Source organism: Vombatus ursinus, unplaced genomic scaffold, assembly GCF_900497805.2.
Source record: "Vombatus ursinus unplaced genomic scaffold, bare-nosed wombat genome assembly UNPS02012515.1, whole genome shotgun sequence".
NCBI classification, from domain to species: Eukaryota; Metazoa; Chordata; class Mammalia; order Diprotodontia; family Vombatidae; genus Vombatus; species Vombatus ursinus.
Window position 1 is genome coordinate 203,574 of NW_020952293.1, and position 22,237 is coordinate 225,810.

Below are 22,237 nucleotides of genomic sequence, written 5' to 3' on the forward strand. Positions count from 1 at the left end.
GACATTTTGTGTACTAAGGTCTCTCCATCTCTGACACTCTATGTTCTAAGGTCCTTCCCAGCTCTGACATTCCCCGATCTAAGATCCCTTCATACTCTGACGTTCTTTGTTTTAGGTCCGCTGTGATATTGTGTATTCTAAGGTCTCTGCCAGCTTTGACCTTGTATGAGCTGAAGCCCCTTCTGTCACTTTGTGAGCCCAAGTCCAAATGGAAAGAAGTCACCCTTTGAATCGTGAGATGGTGGTTTTCCCTCTTCCTGGTTCATTCCAGGCATGTAGGACAGCCAATGCAAAAACATGGCCAGGAGAGGTGGAATAATGTTTATGAAGACTACAGTGTGGGGGAAATAGAGCAATAAAGTTAAAAAAGCAGGTTGGGGAAGGTCACAGAGGGCTCTACAAGGCTGGGGAGGGAAGGGGCACTTGACCCAAGTTGAGCAGGGTGTGCCTCCCAGATGTGGGGCATAGCTTGCACAAATTCCTGAAGGTAGGAGATGGCATTTACAACCCATTCAGGAAACAGCTAGGCTTCCATTTTCACTGGAGTAGAGAGTGACTAAAGAGAGGGATGTGAAATGACACTGGACAGGTAGGTTGGAGCCACCTGGTGGAGGCTGTGGAAGCCAGAGTTTATAGTTAATCCTAGAGGTACCAGGAAGGTTTTGAGCAGTAGAATTAGATGCATGCCTAGGGAGGAAGATTTTGACAGTGATGTGGAGAATGTATCAGAGAAGGGATTCCTATAACAATCCCCTCCTACATTCATCCAGCACCTTGAAACCTTCCCAGAATGCCTTCCCTTCCTTTATCTCATTTGATTTTCACCACTGTCCTATCATAGAGTCAGAACAGAGCCTCCATTTTCTCATCTGTTGAATGTAGGGACTTGGTCATTTCTAAGGCTCCTCCCCTCTGACATTCCATGTTTGAAGGTCGTTTCCAGCTCTGACATTTGGGGAGTTTTAAATTCTTCTTTCCAAAGCCAGAACTAGCAATATATGAGATAAACAGCTACTGAGGGTACAAGGTGAAAGAGAAGATGAGAAGGAAGACAGCATGACTTCTTATAAATGCCTATTGTTTATTGCCAGAAAAAGCCTTCTCTCTATGGAAGCCAGCAAATCAACAAACATTTATTAAGTGCTTACTGTGTATCAGGCACTGTGCTAAATGCTGGGAATATAAATCCAAGAATAAAGATAAACCCTGCCCTCAAAGAGCTTATATTCTAAAGAGAGAAGACATTGCATAAAAGGGAGATAAAAAGGAATCTTGTCTAGGCCACACTCCCTCCCCTTAAAAAAAAAAAAAAGAAAAGAAAAAAATGGAGCTAAAAAGTGGGGAAAGAAGAGATGAGGTGGGTAGGGGGCACTGTAGAGAAAGTCCTGAAGGTGGGAATACAGCCTGGAGAAAAATGAAGCTATAGCTAGTCTGACCCACCTCCAAACGGAGGGTCTGGGGTCAGGGTGGGGGTGGGCAACCAGCCAATCAGAAAAAGAGGCCACAGGGCTGGAGGGAGCTTAGAGTCTGTGGAGTCCAGGGGTGGAGTGAGCCTCTAGGGTGAAGAGGTTTTGGGGGCATTGTAGAGTCAGAAGTGAAGCCCAGAGAGGGATGAAGACCTGGGGTCATCAGTCACAGAATTTGAGAGCTGGGAGGGAGCTCAGCCATCATCAAGGTCAAGTCTTCCCTGAAAGGAATCCCCACCATGACGTACCTAACAAGTGACTGTCTAGCCTCAGCTTAAAGCTCTCCAAAGAGGGGGAACTCACCATCCTTCAAAGGAGCTCATTCCATTCGGGGCAGCTAGATGGCGCAGTGGCTAGAACACCAGCCTGAAGCAAGGAAGATGACTTCCTGAGTTCAAATCTGGCTTCAGGCACTTCCTAGCTAAGTGACCCTGGGCAAGTCACTTAATCTTGTTTGCCTCAGTTTCCTCATCTGTAAAATGAGCTGGAGAAGGAAACGGCAATTCCACTCCAGCATCTTTGCCAAGAAAACTCCAAATGGGGGTCATGAAGAGTTGAGCACAACTGAAAAATGACTCAACAAAAATTGTTGGGACATTTTTCCTGACATCAAATTCAAATTTTCCAATTTTCCACTTTCATCCGTTGCTCCTAGTTCTGCAACTAAACAAGACTAGTCCAATCCCTCTGGACATTCTCTAGTTTGTCCCTGTCCTTCTTAAACTTCTGTGCCAGAAGCACAGTACTCCCCCCATGAGGCCTGATAGCAGCAGAGTGGAGTGGGAGTCACCTTCCCATTCTTGGAAACCACACCTCTATTAACACAACCCAGGAAAACATCACTCAACTGACTCACGTTGAGCTTATGCTTAAAACTCTCAGGACCTTCTGATAGTGGCCGGTTAGAGTGGGATTGCTGCAGTTTCAATGTTTCAGTCTGTCCGACTCTCCATGACCCCATTCAGGGTTTTCTTGGCAGAGATACTGGAGTGGTTTGCCATTTCCTTCTCCAGCTCACTTTACAGATGAGGAAACTGAGGCAAACAGGGTTAAATGACCTACCTAAGGTCACACAGCTAGTAAGAGTCTGAGGCTAGATTTGAACTCAGGAGGATGAGTCTTCCTGTTTCCATTTGGGGTTTTCTTGGAACCACTAGGTAATGCAAAGGATGGAGCTGGGTTGTTGTGAGACTCCAATGAGATAACATACGTAAAGTGCTTTGCAAATTTATTATTATTGTTATTATTATCATTATTATTTCAAAATCCTTTATGATACAATGGAAAGAGCAGTGGCAGTCAACTCAATGCATCCAGGTTCTGATTCCAGCTATGACAATTCTTGGCTTGAGTAAAGTCCACTAATCTCTTTGGGTCTTGGTTTCCTTCTTTGCTAATTGAAGGGGCTAGGGTAGAAGATTCCTAAGGTGTCTTCCATCTCTAGAGCCCCAGATCCTTACTAAGGGCCCCAGTACAAAAAATTACCTAAGATAATCTGACCATTTAAAGGAGGGTGGTACCCTAACCACAGCCCAAGTAATAGGTATGAAACAAGTTATGTGGCATTTCTACCTAAGAGAGGGAAATTAATAAGCCATGGCTCCCCCTTGTGGCACAAGGTGGAAGAACTGTCCAGGTGACATCTGCTCTCATACAGGTACCAGCCTTGGGACCTCACTGTTCATTCTCCTTTATTTTCCTCTTGCCCTAGGGGTTTCTGGGCTTTGCAGTTGTCCTCAGCCCTAAACCCCCTCAGTGGCTGGGAACATATGAAACTGCTTCTGGTGGTTAGGAAGGCAGTGAGCATTAGTGGACTAGGGCATTGGAAAGGAATTCAGGAGACTCACAGGATAAGAGGGCACCACAGGTACCATCCAACCTACCCTTCTCATTTGAGAGATGAGGGAATAGGTCCAATCTGAGGAAATAACTCATCTGAGTTCAGTGAGTGGCAGCGCCACCATGACTACAAATATACCAAACTGGGATGTAGCCTTGGTTCTGCCACTGACTTTCTGAGCAAGTCACATGTCCCTCTCTATGCCTCGGTTGCCTCATCTACAAAACGGAGCGGATTGGGCTTGGTGATCTTTAAGATCTACTTCTGCTCCAGGATTGTATGGCTTCTTTTGACAGCTCAGAGAAGATCCTCAGACTTGATGTTTTTTTTTTAAAAAAAAAAAAACAAAACAAAACCTCTACAGCCTTGCACTCAGAACATAGCCATGCTACATCAGCCATCTGTCCATCTTCTGGGACCATGTCCAGCAGTCCTGATCTGTGTCTTGCCACTGGACTCAGATGGCTCTGGAGGAGAGAGTGAGGCTGGTGACTTTGTACAGCCCTGCCTCACTTAAATCCTATGCACTTGCTTGTCATGACATCACCTCCCAGATGTCACAGTCCTCTTCAAGAACAAAGGACAAACAACAACATCGGCCATCACCTGGTTTACATATATTATCCCTTTCTTGGTCCTCAAAACAGCCCTGTGAGATAGGCGCTATGGTTATCCCCATTTTACAGATGAGGGAACTGAGGCCACTAGAGGTTAAGTGACTTGCCCAGGGTCACCCACTAGGAAGTTTATGAGGTGGGATTACAACAAAGGTCTTCCTGATTCCATGGCCCAGAAAAGAAAAAAAATACCAGGATGAAGGCTGATGCTGATCTTGACTTTTTTTTCAGGTGGTGACCTCCCTGTGATACTGATGAAGAAAATGGAGGCCCAGACATTTCCTAGGGCAGTGGCTTTCCATATGTGTCTGTGCTTCCTCCTCCAAGGTATTGTGTCCTTCCTCTTCCCTGAGTATCCCTTCCCCAGATGGACCCTCCCCAAGTGCACTGTCCAGAATCGACGTCTTTCCGTTGGTATTGGCAACTCTACCCAGCACAAAAAAATATGGCACAGGAGGAAGTATTCTAGATTAGAGTTAGTCAGAAGTGCTGGCTCTCCCACCGATCCCCAGTGTAATCTTAGGAGAATAGCTCCTCTCTCTGGCCCTCAATTTCCCTATCTGTAAAATGAGGGTGTTGGAAGAGACAATCTCTATAGCCCTTCTAGTTTTCTTACTTTCTCAGTGGGTGAGGGAGAGGACAGAGGGAGGCAGAGAATTTGGAACTCAAAATTTTTAAATGAGTATTTAAAATAAATGTTTTAGTAAATGAAGGAATGAACAAATGAATAAATAAAATGAAATGAGAGGATTTGACTCCATGACCTCTGAAGTTCCTGCCAGCTCCAGATCTCATGGGCCTCTCTTTCCCGAGGGCCTCACCACCCTGACTTCCCAAGTCTCCCCCTCCCAACCCTCACTATTCCACGACCTGTGTTGAGTAGATACGACAGTCAACCTCAGACTTTTTAGAGCCCTAAGGGACTCCTGGAAACAAGATCCTGGAGCTAGAAAGAATTTCAGGGGCCATCAAGCCCAAACCCCTAATTTTACGGAGGAGGAAACTGAGGCCCAGGGAGGTTAAGTGTTTGCCCAAAGTCACAAAGGTAGCAAGTGGCGGAGATGGGATTTGAACACAAGCAGTCTTGACTCCAAAGCTGTCAATCTAGCCACAATGCCATGGTCCCTCCATAGTAGATACTTAATAAATACTTGCTAGATTCACCTTATCTGATGCTCTCTCTTCTTTCTTCTTCCTTCTCCATTTTACAGATTAGGAAACTGAGGCCCAAAAAGTAATTTATAAAGGGTCTTACACCGTTTGGAAAAATCTTTAAGTAAGGGTGTTATAGGAAGATGATAAGCCTGATGCTCTAAGGTCCCTTAGGGTGCTAAAAAGTCTATGAGGTTGACCATCATACCCACTCAAGAGAGATCATGGAATAGTGGGGTTTGGGAGGGGAAGGCTTAGGAAGTCAGGATGGTGAGGCCCAAGGGAAAGGGAAGTCCATAGGATCTGCAGCTGGAAGGAACTTTAGAAGTCATGGATTCAAATCCTCTCATTTCATTTCATTTTATTCATTCATTCATTCATTTAAGATACAGGGCCTGGATCTCACACTACTTTCCTGGGTGGAAAGAGGGGAACTCTAGCTATGCTGAACTTTTCCCCGAGCCACAACCATGCTGAGCTTCATGATATATCTGCTTCTTCTTCTGTGCCATAGGGACCCGAGGCAGTAACCACAAAGACGAATTCAAGTTCTGTGGGCAAAGGAATCAGACACATTCGAGCAGACTGAACTACATTCAAGGCCACTCGCACCACATTGTCATCGAGAACACAGAAAATGTCCTAACAATCAAGGCCCCATTTCCTGCCAAAGAAGCCCGTCAGTCCTGGGAGTTTCCTATGCCCCGGGGGCCATACCATTTCTGCCTCTACTGGCTTCCAAATGCCGAGAAGCTCCAACTCACTTATGGGAAGACTACTTATGAGCTGAGTGACCAGGCCCGTGAATTCCTATGCTTCAGCCATGTCGAGGCGGCCAACCCCGTGCAGGAGCCCTTCCTGCTCAACCCTTCCTACAGCTCATGGAGAAAACCACAGAACACCAGTCTTCTCAATAGCCATCGATATGCCTTCCACTTCCATGGTAATGATGGGAGGTGGGCGCAGATCTGGAGGGGTTGGGGAGTTTTCACTCTTGATCACTCTCCATCCATTCTGTTTCTCCTCTTCCTGTTCCCAGCCCTGCATCTGGGCTGAGATGGATAGAATTATCCAGGTAGAGACAAGAGAAGGTAAATTCTTCCAGGGCTCCCCCCTGGGGTCTCACCTATCTTAGGCTGAGTACTGGGTCATTGTACAAGGATCGGTGCTTTGTATTTGGGGGTACAAAGATAGATGACACAAGGCCCTCCCCTCAAGGAAATTCTAATCTAATGGAGAAGGAAGAGGACACTTACACAATGAGGAAAGCATTCAGGCAAATGAGGAAGGCATTTACACAAAAAACTACCTTATGAAGGCGGGAAGGCAAATGCAAAGGAGAGGTCCAGATGGAGTGCTATGAGAAATTTGAGAAGGGAGAAGTCACTTGAACCAGGGGATCAGAGAAGGTTTCATGGAGGAGGTGACCCCTGAGCTGGGCCTGTTTGGGCCCAGAGGGAAACTAGATTACAATCTAATTCATTAGATTGTGAGGTCCTTGAGGGCAGGGACTGTCTTTTGCCTCTCTTTGTATTCCCAGTGCTTAGCACAGTGCCTGGCACATAGTAAGTGCTTAATAAACATTGATTGATGCATGAGACTATTCGATTGAAGGTGGTGGGATATGAGTTTCATTTAAGGTCCTCAGCATCTAAGAGAACTGGCCATCTTGGCCAAGCTGGTGGAAGCAGTCCTGCCCTGCTTGGGGGGGGAGCAGGTAGAATGGGGGTGATGGAGCCCATCTTAACTGTGACCCTCCTTTGCCCTCCCTAGACCCTCCTGGTGACGCCTCTTCCCACAATGGGTCGGTTGACATGTGTGACCTGAAACGGGAACTACAGTCACTTAGCATGCTCTTGAGTCCTGGAAAGGTTGGCAGGAAGCTATCACCTACCTCGGTCAGCCAGTGAGTACTTCAGGGCCTTCCTGCTGCTGTCCAACAGTGTCAGGGTTCAGGGACACTGCTCCAGAGGAGTTGGATAGGGAGAACCATGGGGCCCATAGGCTGGCCTTGGGAGGTCTCTAGCCACAGGCTTCCAAAGGGGTGGGATGGAAGGAAGGGGATGAAAGGAAAAAATGAGGAAGCTTTGAATCATATTTCCTAGAATCACACAATTTTAGATTTGGCAGAGACCTGGTCCAACCCATGTGTGAAAAGACACCCCCACCTGGCAAGTGACCATGTGGCCTCCACTTAAATACCTCTAAGGTCAGGGAGCTCACTACTTCTTGAAGCCTCCCAACCCTCTTTCCACTTTGTCAGAGAGTTCTGTGGTTGTGTGAAAAGAGCTGTGGACCTGGAAGAAGGACCCAGGACTGCCCCTTGTTGACTGAGACCCTCAGCAAGTCCCTTGTCCACTGCAGACCTGAGCAAGGCTATATCAGGCAACCACTAACTGGCTTCTAAAGTTTTGTGAAATTAAGCTTCCTCCCCACAGTCAGGTCAAAGAACAGAATTTAGAGAACATCTCATTTCTTCTTTCAGCACAAGGGCTCTTCCCCCCTTCTTGTGTGTTCTGGACTTCTGGGGCAGACTGGTGGTGCCTCTGGAGCCCTTCTCAAAATAATGTTTTTAAAGGCATAAAACAAAACACACAGGATTAGAAAGGAAGCCAATTATGCCGAATACAATTATCAATAAAAAAAAAAAGGTTAAAGACCTTTTTTTAGAGGAAGAACCTGAGGCACAAGAGTGACTTGCCCAAGGTCATACTAAGAGTTAGAGACAGAGGTAGATTTGAAACCCAAATTTTCTCCTCCTCTCCCAGGACACTTTTACTCCTCTTCAGCCCAGCCTCCTGATCTCCCTGGCTTCCTTTAAGTCCCAACTAAAATGCCACCTCCTATAGGAAGCCTCCCCCGACCCCTCTTAACTCCAGTGCCTTTCCCTGGTTGATTATTTCTATTTATCTTGTATGTAGCTTGTTGGCACTTTTTTTTTGTTTGTTTATTGTCTTCCTTATTAGATTGTGAGCTCCTTGAGGGCAGGAACTACTTTTGCCTTTTTTGTTTCCCCAGACTTAGCACATAGTAGATGCTTTATTAATTATTAATTAATTAATTAATAATTAATATTGGTTGATCCTGCTTTCCCTCCCACATCTGTTCTCCTGTTACTTCTCTCTCGTGTCTTCCTCCAGGTTTTGTCTTCCTTTCTTTCCTGTTCCTCCAATTATTTCTTCCTTCCTTTCTCCCCTCCTGTACCTCCCTTCCACTCTCTCTCTCTCTCTCTCTCATCTGTCCTCTTATCCCTCTCCCTCTATAATAGAAATAAGCACAATTGATAGTTCTTGAAGGTTCACAAAGCTCTCTCCTCACAACATCTTGGTCAGATACACATGGAAACTGAGTCTCAGAGAAGTTAGGTGACTTTCCCAGGTTCTCACAGCTATTTAGGGTCAGATGCAGGACCTGAACCCAGGTCCTCTGATCATAAAACCCCATGCTCTTTCCATAACACCAAGACTTCAGTGACTGGGGGGGCTCTGTTTTCTCTTCTTTCTCTCTAGGCATCTCCAGAGCTTAGAGTCAAAGTTGGTGGGCGTACACTTCAAAGGGGATAAGGCTTCCTTTGAGGAGGAGAGGATCAATGCTACTGTGTGGAAACTGAGGCCAGGAGTTAAGGATCTGCACATCCATTCCAAAGTGAAGGTCAGTATCTGGGCAGTGAGAGGTGGAAAGGAGAGGGAAAGGGGGAGGGGAGGAAAAGGAAAAAACTGACCACCAAAGTCTAGAACCAGGAATTGGTCCCAAGACAGATGAGGGAAGGAACCTAGGTCAGCAAAAGTCAGCTGACTGTCATGGTGCCAGTGCTAAGTTCAGAATGGACTCTATAGTGGGCCAGCCACAGTCATATGGCCCATGGTGGGGCAGGGTATTCATGGAACAACTGTCTAAAGGTTATAGTTCTGGGGGAGAGGGTGTCTATCTTTGAGAGACAGAGGTCTTGGTTTCTTGGTCCCATCACCCTTCATGTCCATTGGGGTTCTTGGTCCTTTGTACCTCCCATGCCTCTGGGCCCAGGTGGGCCCAGAATTCCTCTGATGACCATCCCTTGGATTTTGCAGATGGCCCAGAGCACAGTGCAAGAGTACTCTGTGAAGCTGCCCACTGCCCTCTTCGAAAAGGCCAAAGGCAGGAGAGGAGAGGCCGACAAGAGGCTCCTTCTCATGGATTTTAGCAGCCAGGCCCTGTTCCAGGTACCCTGGCCGGGTGGCTGTCCCGCTTCTCCCTTCCTGGGAGGGAAAAGCAGTTCATATAAGTGTGGTGGGGGAGGTGAACAAGGGAAGCAGAGGGCTAAAATTGGATGAATCATAATAACGTAACTCACATTTCCATAGCATTTTCCTTATAACACCCTCGACTCTCAATTAGAGCCAGTTTTACCCATAGGCAGGATAGGGGGCCACCTATTCAGTGACTTGGGACACCAAAAAAGGTTTTGACCCTAAGAAGCACCATGACCCATCACCACTACCGCTTCTCCAATGCCTACAATTCCTTTATGGGAATGCCATCTTTCATTCCACAGTAAGAGGTTGAGCTTCAAATGCAACTCACCCTGGGAGGGGTCTTGTAGTGGCGTAGGACCTCCCCCATTCACAGGAGAGCAGATGTAGATAGTGGGAGTGGGGGGAGAACAGGAGGGCATGAAGGCTGTGCAAGTAGGGTGGGTAGAGGAGGAAAGAGACACTCCAGAAGTAGAGCAGGGCAAAGGGGAGGCACATTTGGCAGGGGGCTTCAGAAAATAAGTCCGGCCATTTTCTTAGTTTTACTGTAAGATCTCCCAGGCCCATTCAATAGGGCAATGAGTGGGAGGATTGATGCAAGAATGATATCATAACATTAGAGTCCAGCCAGACCAACCTCCCCATTTTACAGATGAGGAAACTGAGGCCCAAAAAAGTTAAGTGATTTGTCCAAGGTCACACAGCTGGTCACTAACAGACACAGGATAAGACACCATCAGTAGAGAGAGGTAGCAAGTTTTATGTTCCCTATGTCTTCAGGATAAAAACTCCAGCCAAGTCCTTGGGGGAAAAGTCCTGGGCATTGTGGTACAGAACACCAAGGTGTCCAATCTTCAGGAACCTGTGGTCCTTACCTTCTGGCACCAGCCACAGCCCGTGAGTAGAAGAAGCTTCACTTGGAGGGGGTGGGGTGGTCCTAGGGGGTGGGGTCCATCTGGTCTCCCTGCTTTAAAGTCGATCCTTTCTCTCCTCAGTGGACCAGGGAAGTGCTTGAGATTCAGGATGTCTTGTCATAAATATGAATGAGTGAATGGGTGGATGGATGGATGAATGAGTAGGATTTGGAGATAGAAAGAATGTTAGATATCATCTCATCCAAGCTCCTCATTCCAAAGTGGAGAAAATTCAGGCTCAGTGAAGGGAAGTGACTTACTGAGAGTCACCCAACCAGTCAGTGATGAAGCCAAGAAGGACCCATTGGTCATTGTTTTCCTTTGCACCTCTCATTCCCCTGCCCCAGTTTCTTTCTTGCTCCAGCTTATCTGAGCCTGTGAAATTGCTGCATTTTGATTGAATTAAACAGTTAATAATTCTATCCAGAAAGATAAGTCTGTCTGTACATGAAGGCCTAGAATTAAATTATTCTGAGATTCACACCTGCCTTCCCTCCCCTAATCCCCTGAGCTACAGGGAGAGCTGGGAGTAACAAATCCATCCCTTCTTGGTTTTTACAGGAGAATGTGACTCTACAGTGTGTGTTCTGGGAGGAGAACCCTGAACGTAAGTATGGAGAGATTGAACCAGGCGACTTCTCAGCATTAGGTTAATCCCTGGTTATTGAGTTTTTTTAGAAGACTGAAGTAACTGGGGTGAGCAGAGACCTGGAAATTTTTGATCTGGGTTTGAAAGAGGGAGATGGATAGGATTCAGCCAAGAGGTAAAAAAAAAAAACTATTGGATCAGAGATCTGGAAGTTGTTGGAAGAGATCTTAGAGGCCATCTAGACCAATCATCTTACAGATAAGGAAACCAAGGCCCAGAAAGGTTAAGTGATGTACCCAATGTCTCACAGCTAATCTGTGCTGGAGGCAGGAGAAGGTACCATCAATACAGGGAGGTATCCAGTTTTATCTTTCTCATGTCTTCAAGACAAAAACTGTACTATATACTATACTATACTAGAGGACAGAGTTAGGATCTGAATCCAAGCCCTGGGGCTCCAAATCCAGCCATTTTCCACTGAACCACACTGCTTGCTCATGAGGTACGTGGAATAAGGATTCTGAACTGGGAGTGAGAATAGCTGGTGTTGAACTGGAGAAATGTAGGCCAAGCAGAGATGGGACCCAAGAAGGGAATGGAGAAGACTCAGACTGGAAGCTAGAACTCAGAAATTTTAGTTCAAAACCTAAAAGTGATTAATGAAATTAGGGAAATTGTTCCCTTTAGAGGGGGCCCAGACTGAGTCTACAGTGGGAGTGGGGAGAGAATAGGAAGGCATGAAGAATCTTCAAGTAGGGTGGATTGGGTGTTTCTGGGAGTTTCTGGAAGGTTTGGGATAAGCTTCAGGAGAATAGAACCAGGTTGGTTTATTTAAGGATGTGAACCTGACTTTTGGAGGTGGTAGGAGGGAGTACAGGCTTAGTCTGCCCCAAACTGCCCATCATTAACTTGAGATGCTTTATGGCACATCCCCAGAGCTAATCAGAACAGGAGAACCCTTCTGCTATTCTCCAACTGGTTTTCTTGACTGGAGTGAAGACACAGAGCTAACAAATTAACACTGAATAGTTCATCACCAAGTCTGTCTTCCCTGTGTTCATCTGTGCCAAGGGGGAACACATGAGGATTAGGACCCTAGATTTAGGTCTCCTACGAAGAGTTGGAGCTCATCTGCTTGGGGCCTTACGATCTTTCCTCAGGTGGAAGCCCAGGGAGTTGGAGTGATTCTGGCTGCACGACAAAGGTGGGGGAAACCAACACATCCTGCTTCTGCAACCATCTGACTTACTTTGCCATACTGATGGTGAGTGATGGTACATGCCCCACGCCGCCCCTTCCCAAGCATCTCTCGGATGTCCAGCTGGGCTCATCATGACGCTTCTTTCCTGCCACAGGCCTCTTCCATGGAGATTGACGTCATCCACAAGCACTATCTCACTCTCCTTTCCTATGTTGGTTGCATCATCTCGGCCTTGGCTTGTGTCCTGACCATTGCCATCTACCTCTTCTCTCGGTATAGATCAGCTTGGCCTCTGGAGGAGAGGGTGGGAGTATGGGGGCAAAGAGGAAAGGAGGGTCATCCCTGGCAGCATTTGTGGTTGGTGGCCCTCTAAAGTTCAAGAATCCACATACTCACAAAGATAGCAAGTCACCTTCTACCATTTTGTAATTGACCTTGATCTCAGAGCCTAGAATAACCAGCAGTGGAGACGGCTACTTCCATGTTCCTGGGAAGTGGCATGCATATTGGGTTTTTGTAAACTGAATTCTATCTAGAAAGTCCTGGGAAAGTTAGTTACTTAAAGGAGCCATGTTGTCATCTCCTTTAATTTACCTGTCACCTACATGCCAATTAGTTAGTTGAAGTCACAAAATTAGAAGTCGGGTAAGATCTAGACATGAAGGGAACCTTAGAAGTAATCCACTCCAACCCCTCCTTTTACAGATGAGGAAAGGAAGGCCGAGTTAAGTGAGTTACTCAAGGTCACACAGTCAGTAAGTAGCAGCGGGATTTGAACTCAGGTCCAGTGTCCCCGAGTTCAGCACTCTAACTTGAGCTGTTTCTACTGTACTCCACTACCTCAGACACAAATGCCTGGAGGAGGCTGCCTGGAGGAGGCGTGCTCACAAACCCCAGGGAGCTTTCCAGATATCCCAGACCTTGGACCTAGGGCTGACCCCAGGCAGATCGCAGGATCTTAGATCTGGAAAGGCCCTCACAGATTATTTAGTCCGACCCTGTTAGTTTGCGAAGGGAGAAACTGAAGCCAGAGAGGCCTTACCTACTGTCTCCCAGCACGGACCTAGCAGAGCTGGGATGCAAACCAAGGTCTTCTGACTTGAAATCCACCATTCTGCTCACTGCCAATCCCTGCGGTGGCAAGGATGCCAGCTTTGGAGTAGCTGGGTGTGAACCCTAGTTCTGTTCCTTGGTACCTATATGACAGTGGATGAAGGAATTTCCCCTCTGGTCTTCAGTTTCTTTCTCTGCAAGGTAAGGAGGTTAGAGCACCTAGCCCCTCAGGCCTCTTTATACCATTAAATCCTATGGTTTGGTGTTTCGTTCAGGAGAAAGCAGAGAGATTACACTATCAAAGTCCACATGAACCTCTTGCTCTCTGTCCTCTTCCTGGACCTGAGCTTTCTACTCAGCGAACCCATGGCTCTCCTGGAGAATGAGATGGGCTGCCGGGCCAGCGCCATCTTTCTGCACTTCTCTCTGCTGGCCTGCCTCACTTGGATGGCCATTGAAGGCTATAACCTCTACCGGCTGGTTGTGGAAGTCTTCAGCACTTACGTCCATGGCTACCTGGTCAAGCTGTGCCTTGTGGGCTGGGGTGAGCAGGCGGGCTGGGCCTGGAGGCAGGAGGTCAGGTTGGGGAATCCCAATGCAGGTAGAAGTGGAAGAGATCAGGTGGAGGATCCTGGGGCAGGCAGGTGGAGATGGAAAAGGTTGAGTGGGGTATTGTGGGGCAGGAAAATGTCATTTAGACCCTGGAGAGAGGGCTTATATTTGATGTATTGATGCCAAGTAATGTGTACTGTGGTATACCCCTTCCATCCTGAAATGCCTTCCTTCCTGGACTCTCATGATAGTACTATTGTGTTCTGTTCTGTTCATCTATCCATTCATTCTTTTATCCATCCAACCATTCATTTTGAAATATTGCAGGGAAAGCACTTGGTAAATTATAGTGTTATATAGATGTCAACTATATCATTCACTCAACAAATGTTACATGCCTTCTGTATACAGAGCCCTGGGCTAGGTGCTGGGGGAGATACAATCTGACTCCCCCCTTTTTCTGCTTTGTCTTCTTTCTCCCTGACTCCACACCATGAGTATCTACCACCCAAGTCACTGTCTTTGCTCCTCTTTTCTCCCCTCAGTCCCTGCCTGGGTGAACTTCTTCCCTCTGCCCTCTGTATGAATAAATCCCAATACCGTATCTCCAGTCCAACTTCACTGAGCTCTTAACTCACACTTCCAACTGCCTGCTCAACATTTCCATGTGAATATCTCACCATTACCTCAAACTCAAGATGTCTGGACTGAATTCACTTTAACCTCCCCGTGCCCTGAAATGCCTTCCTGTCTCTTTCTATAATAGCACTATTTTTGCAGTTAGCCAAACATGGATGGTACATTCCATGATTGTTATTGGTCATTTCAGTCATTGTCTGGTTCTTTGTGACCCCATTTGGGGTTTTCTTGGCACAGATACTGGAGTGGTTTGCCATTTCCTTCTCCAGCTTGGGTTACGGATGAGGAAACTGAGGCAAACAGGGTGAAGTGACTTGCCCAGGGTCACACAGCTAGTAAGTGCCTGAGGCCAGATTTGAACTCAGGTCCTCCTGACTCCAGGGCCAGCGCTCAGTTCACTGCACCACCCATGATACCTGGGTTCAAATCCTTCTTCTGTCTCTTGCTACCTGCATGACCTTGGAGAAGTCATGAAATTTCCCTGAAACTCAGTTTACTCATCAATAAAAGTGAAGGGATTAAGTCCCTTACACCTCCATCTATGCTCTTCGACCTTTCCCTTCATTGACCTAGGCTAGTGGCCTCTTCTCGAAGTCACTTTTAGTCTATCTCACCTGGTACCTTCTGTCTTCCTTGGGATGGATGAAGTTCAGGGAAATGGCAGGGTATATTTCTAAGGAATCCTCCTAAAATTTCAGTCTTAAAGATGTTTTATTTCATGTTCTCTCTTAATCTTACTACCACTGCCTTTAAGAAACCAAATAATCCTTTCCTGATTAAATCAAAATATTTGTGCAAGTGGGTCAAGGTTTGATGGGCTCCCAGACAGGTTCCTCTTCCCTACCTTCCTCAGTAACACCACACATTGCTCTCAGTGGTTGCCACGTAGTAAGAGCTGGGTAGAGCAAGGGGAGAGAGGTGGGAGAGAAAAGAGTTGGCTCTGTCTGGATTGGATGTAATCCTGGTATGTTTTCTCTCCAGGGCTCCCTATCTTTTTGGTGACAGTGACAGCATTGGTGGATGGGGAGAACTATGGCTCTATCATCCTCACCGTCCAGAAGTCATCTGAAGATGCCATCTATCCTTCCATGTATGTGTGGATGGTGTGGGAGAAAGCAGAGAATTCAGGGGACCATCTAGTTCTAATCCCCATCCTTGAAGCTTTTTTACCTTATCTTCATGTCCACAGCTAATTAAATATGTCTCTGTCTCTCTGCCCAACCTGTCAGTTAGTTGCATCGGGCTTCATTTTTTCACCCATCTCCTATTACCAGCATCCCTCTTTCTACTCTTTTAAACACCCAGAACCTTCCTTCTGGCTCCTGTCTGCCCTTTTGTGAGAGTGGTAGAAGCTCCAGGTCTATCTCTCCCCTTCATGTAACTAGTTAGTGGCAGGTCTAGGACTTGACTTCAGGTCCCCTAACTCCTAGTTCTGAGCTTTTTTCCCCAAGGTAGGCTCTTAGTCTCAGTTTTCTTGCCTTTCTTGCCTCCTCCCCTCCTGACCCTTGGACCTCCTACAGGTGCTGGATCAGGGACCCTATTGTCAGCTACATCATGAACCTGGGCTATTTCTGCCTGGTGTTTCTGTTTAACGCTGTGATGCTGGGCACCATGACAGTGCAGATCCTGCGGCTGAACCAACGTGGCCAGAAGTGGCAGCATGCCCTTACCCTGCTAGGTCTAAGCCTGGTCCTGGGCATCCCTTGGGCTTTGGTCTTTTTTGCCTTCACCTCCGGCATCCTCCAGTTGGTTGTGCTTTATCTCTTCAGCATCATCACTTCCTTCCAAGGTGAGTATGGGCCCTCCTCTGTCCCTTCTCCCCAGGGCCAACTAGACCTAAGGGAAGAGTAGCAAGGGGCTCCTGCCCCCTTGCTGTTTCCTTCCCAACCTCTAGGGGCCCCCATCCTTTTTGTTGTGTCCAATGCCTCCGTCCAACACCAGGAGAGAATAATCAGATGAGATGCCAGACTAGGTGACCTCTAAGGTCTTTTAATGTGCCAGACATATAAGTCTTCTGACCCTTCTCTCTTCCCTGTGACATTGCTGGTAGTGGGGCACAATGGAGAGAACACTAGAATTAGAGTGAGAAAGACCCGGGTTCAAATCCTGACTAGCTGTGTAACCTTGGACAAGGGACTTACCCTCTCTTGTTTTAAGTTTCCTCATCTGTAAAATGTGGGGGTCTGGTTAGATTCAATAATCTCTAAGGTCACTCCTAGCTCTAAATCTAGGATTCTATGAATCAACAAGTTTTTTTTTCTTTTCAGTTTTTAAAAAAATAATTATTTTTTAACATTTGTTTTTAAAAAATTTTGAGTTTCAGATTCTCTCCCTCCCTCCAGCCCCTCCCCCACCCATCAAGAAGGCAGCAATAGGAGATTGATCATGCATGGGCAGTCATTTCCCTATTAGTCAGTCAACAAGTAATTATTAAGCTCCTCCTATGTTCCAGGCACTGGGGATACAAAGACAAAAAAAAAGGAAGAAAATTGTCCTTGAATTTAAAGAGCTTCTAATCCACTGGAGTTGGGGGGGGGTGGGTTACAATGTGCATGCAGATGAACATAAAATATGTAATAGCTAACTTTTATATAGCTCCTCAAGACTGGCAAAATACTTGTTTAATCCTCACCACAACCCTGGAACATAGCTGTCATCATTAATCCCATTTTACAGAAGGGGAAACTGATGTACTGATTTGCCCTGGGGCACATAACCAGTAAGCATCTGAGATGAGATTTGAACTCAGGCCTTCTGACACTAAATACAGCATTCTATCCACTGCACCACCTAGCTGTCAAACAGACAAATAAACCAAGTAATTTGGCAGCTAAATGGCACAGTGGATAGAGTGCCAGTCTGAGTTTGGAAGACTTTATCTTCCTGAGTTCAGATCTGGCCTCAGACATTTACTAGCTGTGTGACCCTGGGCAAGTCATTTAAGCCAGTTTGCCTCAGTTTCTAAACCTGTAAAATGAGCTGGAGAAGGAAATGACAAACCACTCTAGTATCTCTGCCAAGAAACTCCAAATGAGGTCAGGAAGAGTCAAACACAACTGAACAAAAGTTTTTAAAAGGAGAGAAGTACCAATAGTTGGGGGCATCTAGAAAAGCATCTTATAGCCAGATGATAAGTAACATCTACTCTAGTCCTGGCCCTAGGGGATGCTGTGGGAGATACAGAAAAGACATAGTCATGGAATGAACTTTAGAGGTCATCCAGTCCGACCTCTCATTTCATAGATGAGGAAATTCAAAGGGGACATGATTTTGCCTAAGGTCACACAGGTAGAAGTTGTCAAGCCAGGATTTAAACCCATGTCTCCTGACCCTCAACCCAGGGTTCTTTCCACTACACTAGTCCTTTCTATTGAAGACCTGCCAGGGTAGTGAAAAACATCTGACTCACACACAAAAGAACTCAATAACCACATAATATAGCAAATGATTAAATGGAGAATTGTATAGTTCAGACTGTCAATAGCAGCTCTGTGGAAGAGGAAAACAGGTAAGAGCCAGAGCTGTCAGACTGGTCTATAGAGGCATTAGGACCCATAGGTAAGTGACATTAGGGTTGGGCCTTGAAGGGAAGGGTAGGTTTGGATAGGTGACCCCCCCCCACTCACTGTCTCTGTCTCTCCCCCTCCTCAGGCTTCCTGATCTTCCTCTGGTACTGGTCAATGAAACTCCAGGCCAGGGGCCCTTCCCCTCTGAAGAGCACCTCGGACAGCATCAAGTTACCCATCAATTCTGGGACCACCTCTGGCAGCCGCATCTAGGCACTAAGGGGTTGTGCCTGCCCACTCCAGAGTGAAGAGAAGAGGAGAAAACCAGTTTTCCCTTGTCCCTCTTTCCTCCTCCTCCCACCCCTCATAGCCCTTGGCTTATGTGTGGACTTTCTCAGTCTGTCTGACTGGACTTCTTCACAGTCTTGATAAATGTTCTGGGGCTGGGGGCTCCAGTCTAGTGGAACAAAGTAGTTGGGGAGGGGGCTTTCTCTGGTCCCTACTATGATGACTATAAAGAAGAGGAGAAGCATGTGAGGCGTCCTAAGGAATGAAAGTCATCTCTGGTGTTGGGGTGAGGGAAGAGGTGCTAATAGGCTTGAATGGAGTGATAGGAGAAGAGAAATGGGACACTTTCTTGACTCTGACATTTGTCATCCCACAATGAGGCTAAAGCTTGAAACTGAGCTTCAGATATCCCAACTTAATCTTGGTTCAGCTTTAGCCTGGAGATCCCACAAAGAACATCCTCTGGTCCATTCTCAGGAGGAACCAAAACATTGGTTCTATGTAAATCTCCTAGACTGAACTACTTTTTTCTGAGGTTGTTTCAGATTTCAGCTCAACATGTGGGAAAAAACATTCTATCAATTAACTAGAGTTACCCCAACATAGAATAGAATGAGCTAGTATATTCCCTATCAATGGAAGTGTTCAAGTGGAAGGTCAGTGATCAAATATTTGTCATGGAATTTTTAGATGGGAATTCTTCCCAGGTAGAAGAATCCCATTAAGCTTGGAGCAGCTAAGGTCATGGATTTCTCCAAATCAACCATGACCCAGGACTGGGGTGACTTCTCAGGTCCCAACTCATTCCATCTTCCCCCTGCCACAGGAGTGATACCAGTTTCTCCTGGCCTGGGCCAGTCCTCAGGGTTCAGGGGCAGAAATGGCAGTCAGTGGTCAGATATTGATTGATGTAGAAAGCTCCTACAATCTTCTGCCCTCTCCCCCAACAGCATAGGGTTATAGAGCATCTTTCCCTGGGCTCTTCCCCCAACTTTGAAATGAATAGTTCTTAGCTCAAATTCCAGCCATCACCCTTCTCATTTTCATCCATTGTTCTAATGTGAGGGAAAACCAAAATGTTCCATGGGAAGTAGTGGGTGGGTGAGTAGGGGAGAGAGAGGGAGAGATTGGGGGAGAACTGGCTATCTACTTGCCATAATTTGGAGACCAAAGAACATCAGAATTGGAAAGGGCCCTTAGAGATCATGTAGTCTAACCCTCTCATTTTACAACTGGAGAAACTGAGGTGCAGAGAGGGGCTGTGATGTATACAAGGTCACAAAGTGAGGTCTCCATCTTTGATCTTTTCTATACTATACTGCCTTTTCACAAGACCAAATCTCCCTTCTGAGCCCCCAGGAACAGTTAGGATTAGGGAGTTGTGGTCTCCAGCCTCATCTCCCCCAGAGGCAACCTCCCATTCCTCCCATCTCCAGTCAGTCCACCTTCTTGGGATAACCTTTTTTAGTAGCTGTTATGCACTGTGCTTGTTGTATATATTTTTAATATTGTACATAGTCTGTGGTTTTGATCAAATGCGCTCTTTCCTCTAATGTTGGCTTATTAGAGGATATCTGTGTTGTCTACCTTCCCAGATGCCTCTGAAACTACTCTGTCTCCCCTACCAAATCCCAGCTCTAACTAGGTAGATGCCATGATGGAAAACATAGTGCAGTCAGGCAGGATGCTGGGGTTAGCCCTTCATTAACCACATAGCAGGAGAAGCAATGGAGGAGATCCCAACCCTATGTTGGATCTAGAAAATTGGGATAAGATGGAGGCGGCAACAGATTTATGACATATCTTATTGGTTTTGAAATATATTTGTGTCAACAAAATCAATGCAACCAAGATTAAAAAGAAAGCAGAAAGATGGGAAACATTTTTTATAGCAAGTGTTTCTGATGAAGGCCTCATTTCTCAAATATACAGAGAACTGAGTCAAATTTATAAGAATACAAGTCATCCCCCAAATGACAGTCAAAGGATATGAACAGTTTTCAAATGAAGAAATTAAAGTTATCTATAGTCATATGAAAAAGTGCTTTAAATCACTAAATTAAATACTGATTAAATCACTATTGATTAGAGAAATGCAAATGCAAATTAAAACCACCTCATATGTATCAGATCAGCTAATATGACAGAAAAGGAAATGATAAATGTTGAAGATGTAAGAAAACTGGTACACTAATGCATTGTTGGTGGAGTTGTGAACTGATCCAACCATTCTAGAGAGCAATTTGGAACTATACCCAAAGGGCTATAAAACTGTGCATATCTTTTGATCCAGCAATACAGACCTAGTGGTCTGTATCCCAAAGAGATCATAAAAAACAGAAAAGGATCCACATGTACAAAAATATTTATAGTAGCTCTTTTTGTAGTGGTAAAGAACTGGAAATTGAGGGAACTGGAAATTGAGGGAATGCCCATCAATTGGGGAATGGATGAACAAGTTGTGGTGTATGAATGTAATGGAATACTATTGTGCTATAAGAAATGATGAGCAGGCAGACTTCAGAAAAACCTGGAAAGACTTACATGAACTGATGCCAAGTGAAGTGAGCAGTACCAGGAGAACATTGTACACAGCAACAGCAGCATTGTGTGATGACCAACTATGATTGACTTAGCTCTTCTCAGCTATAAAATGACCCAAGACAACTCCAAAAGACTCATGATGGAAAATGCTGTCCATATCCAGAGAAAAAACTATGGAGTCTGAATGCAGATCAAAGCATATTTTCTCTTTTTTTGTGGCTTTTCCCTTTTGTTTTGTTTCTTCTTTCACGACGGATTAATGTGGAAATATGTTTACATGATTGCACATCTATAACCTATAGCAGATCACTTGCCATCTTGGGGAGGGGGGGTGGGAGGGAGGGAGGGGGAAAAATTTGAAACTCAAAATCTTGTAAAAAATGAATGTTGAAAAGTATCTTTACATGTAAGTGGAAAAAAATAAAATACTATTTACAAAAAAAAAAGAGAGAGAGAGAAATGTATTTGGGTCTCCTGACAAAAGTTGGATCATAACTTTAGAGAGGGGTCTTTAGTGAACTGGTTGCAGAGTCTGAGGGCCTGGGGTTCATATCCCATCTCAGACCCTCCCTGTGTGACCTTGGAAGAGTCAGTCTTCTTGGGTCTGCTCCTCATCTGTAAGAAAAAGGCATCAGGGTAGATGGCCTTTGAGCTCTCTTTCCATTGCTAAATCTATGATCCTATGAAATCCACCCTGCTTTGCAGACGAGGAAATAGATGAGGGAGGCACGGGATGATTTGTCCAAAGTGACAAATAGCAAAACTGGGATTCGAACCCAGGTCCTCTGCCTTCAGACCATGCTTCCTCTTGGTGAAAGAAGGCAAGAAGGCTCAAGGGATGAAGGAGGCTAGTGAGGCTCTATCACCCTCAAAAGTTGGCCATGCTGGTTCCCCTCCTTAGAGGGCCTGCTAAGTGACAGCCAGCTAATCTGATGAGCCATTCGGGGGTTCAGCTATTGGCAGGCACTAACAGATTAGCAGGTTGGCCCTCCTATGTAATGAGGGTCTTCTGAAGACCGAATACCTTTTGCCAAAGCTACTTGACAGTGGGAATCTCAGCCATCAGCGTCAGGCTGATGGCCAAGATATTTTGAAATCATATATCATAGAATATCAGAACTGGGAGGGATCTTTGAGACAGATCATCTCATGCCAGGATCATAGAAATTAGAGACAGAATCCCTAGAGATCACTTGTAGTTCATTCCCCTTTTATAGATAAGAAAACTGAGGCCTTGGAGAGGTCATGTGGCTTGCCCAAAGTAACACAGCTACTAAGGGGAAAATGAGAGTTCAACACAGGTCCTTCAAGTCCAAATCTGGGTTAATTCTAATTTACTGCACCAACACCCTCCTTTTATATGAGGAAATTATGACCCAGATAAGGAAAGGGAGTGACCCTAAGTTCACACCATGAGCTAGCCAAGACTAGAAACCAAGCCTTCGCTCCACTAAGCCAGGGTGCTCAGATCAGCACATAGAGGCAATTTTGTCCACGTGTTACCCTGCTGCTTTGACAGGAGATGATAGATCCCTGCCAAGGTTACACTCCTATTTAAAAGTAAGAACCATAACAGAATTTTTTGTACCCAGGGCAAAAATAGAAGGGAAGTCAGCGGTGGCAGTCATCTGAAAGACAGTCTGGCCT

General features: G+C 45.8%; 1 protein-coding gene across 9 annotated transcripts in view; it reads left to right on the forward strand.

Annotated features, from left to right (window-relative positions):
• ADGRG1 (adhesion G protein-coupled receptor G1) overlaps positions 1 to 19,954 on the forward strand; it is a 73,304-nt gene extending 53,350 nt beyond the window's left edge. For all 9 annotated transcript variants that reach the window (XM_027857929.1, XM_027857932.1, XM_027857931.1 and 6 more), the window contains 13 exons: positions 4,155 to 4,250; positions 5,590 to 6,018; positions 6,849 to 6,981; positions 8,585 to 8,726; positions 9,143 to 9,274; positions 10,085 to 10,201; positions 10,780 to 10,825; positions 11,968 to 12,071; positions 12,163 to 12,281; positions 13,337 to 13,605; positions 15,234 to 15,342; positions 15,773 to 16,041; positions 17,904 to 19,954. In XM_027857929.1, the coding sequence (XP_027713730.1) occupies positions 4,155 to 4,250; positions 5,590 to 6,018; positions 6,849 to 6,981; positions 8,585 to 8,726; positions 9,143 to 9,274; positions 10,085 to 10,201; positions 10,780 to 10,825; positions 11,968 to 12,071; positions 12,163 to 12,281; positions 13,337 to 13,605; positions 15,234 to 15,342; positions 15,773 to 16,041; positions 17,904 to 18,031 (2,093 nt within the window). In that variant the 3' untranslated portion in view covers positions 18,032 to 19,954. The remainder of the gene's footprint in view (positions 1 to 4,154; positions 4,251 to 5,589; positions 6,019 to 6,848; positions 6,982 to 8,584; positions 8,727 to 9,142; positions 9,275 to 10,084; positions 10,202 to 10,779; positions 10,826 to 11,967; positions 12,072 to 12,162; positions 12,282 to 13,336; positions 13,606 to 15,233; positions 15,343 to 15,772; positions 16,042 to 17,903) is intronic.
• Positions 19,955 to 22,237: the final 2,283 nt, after the last annotated feature.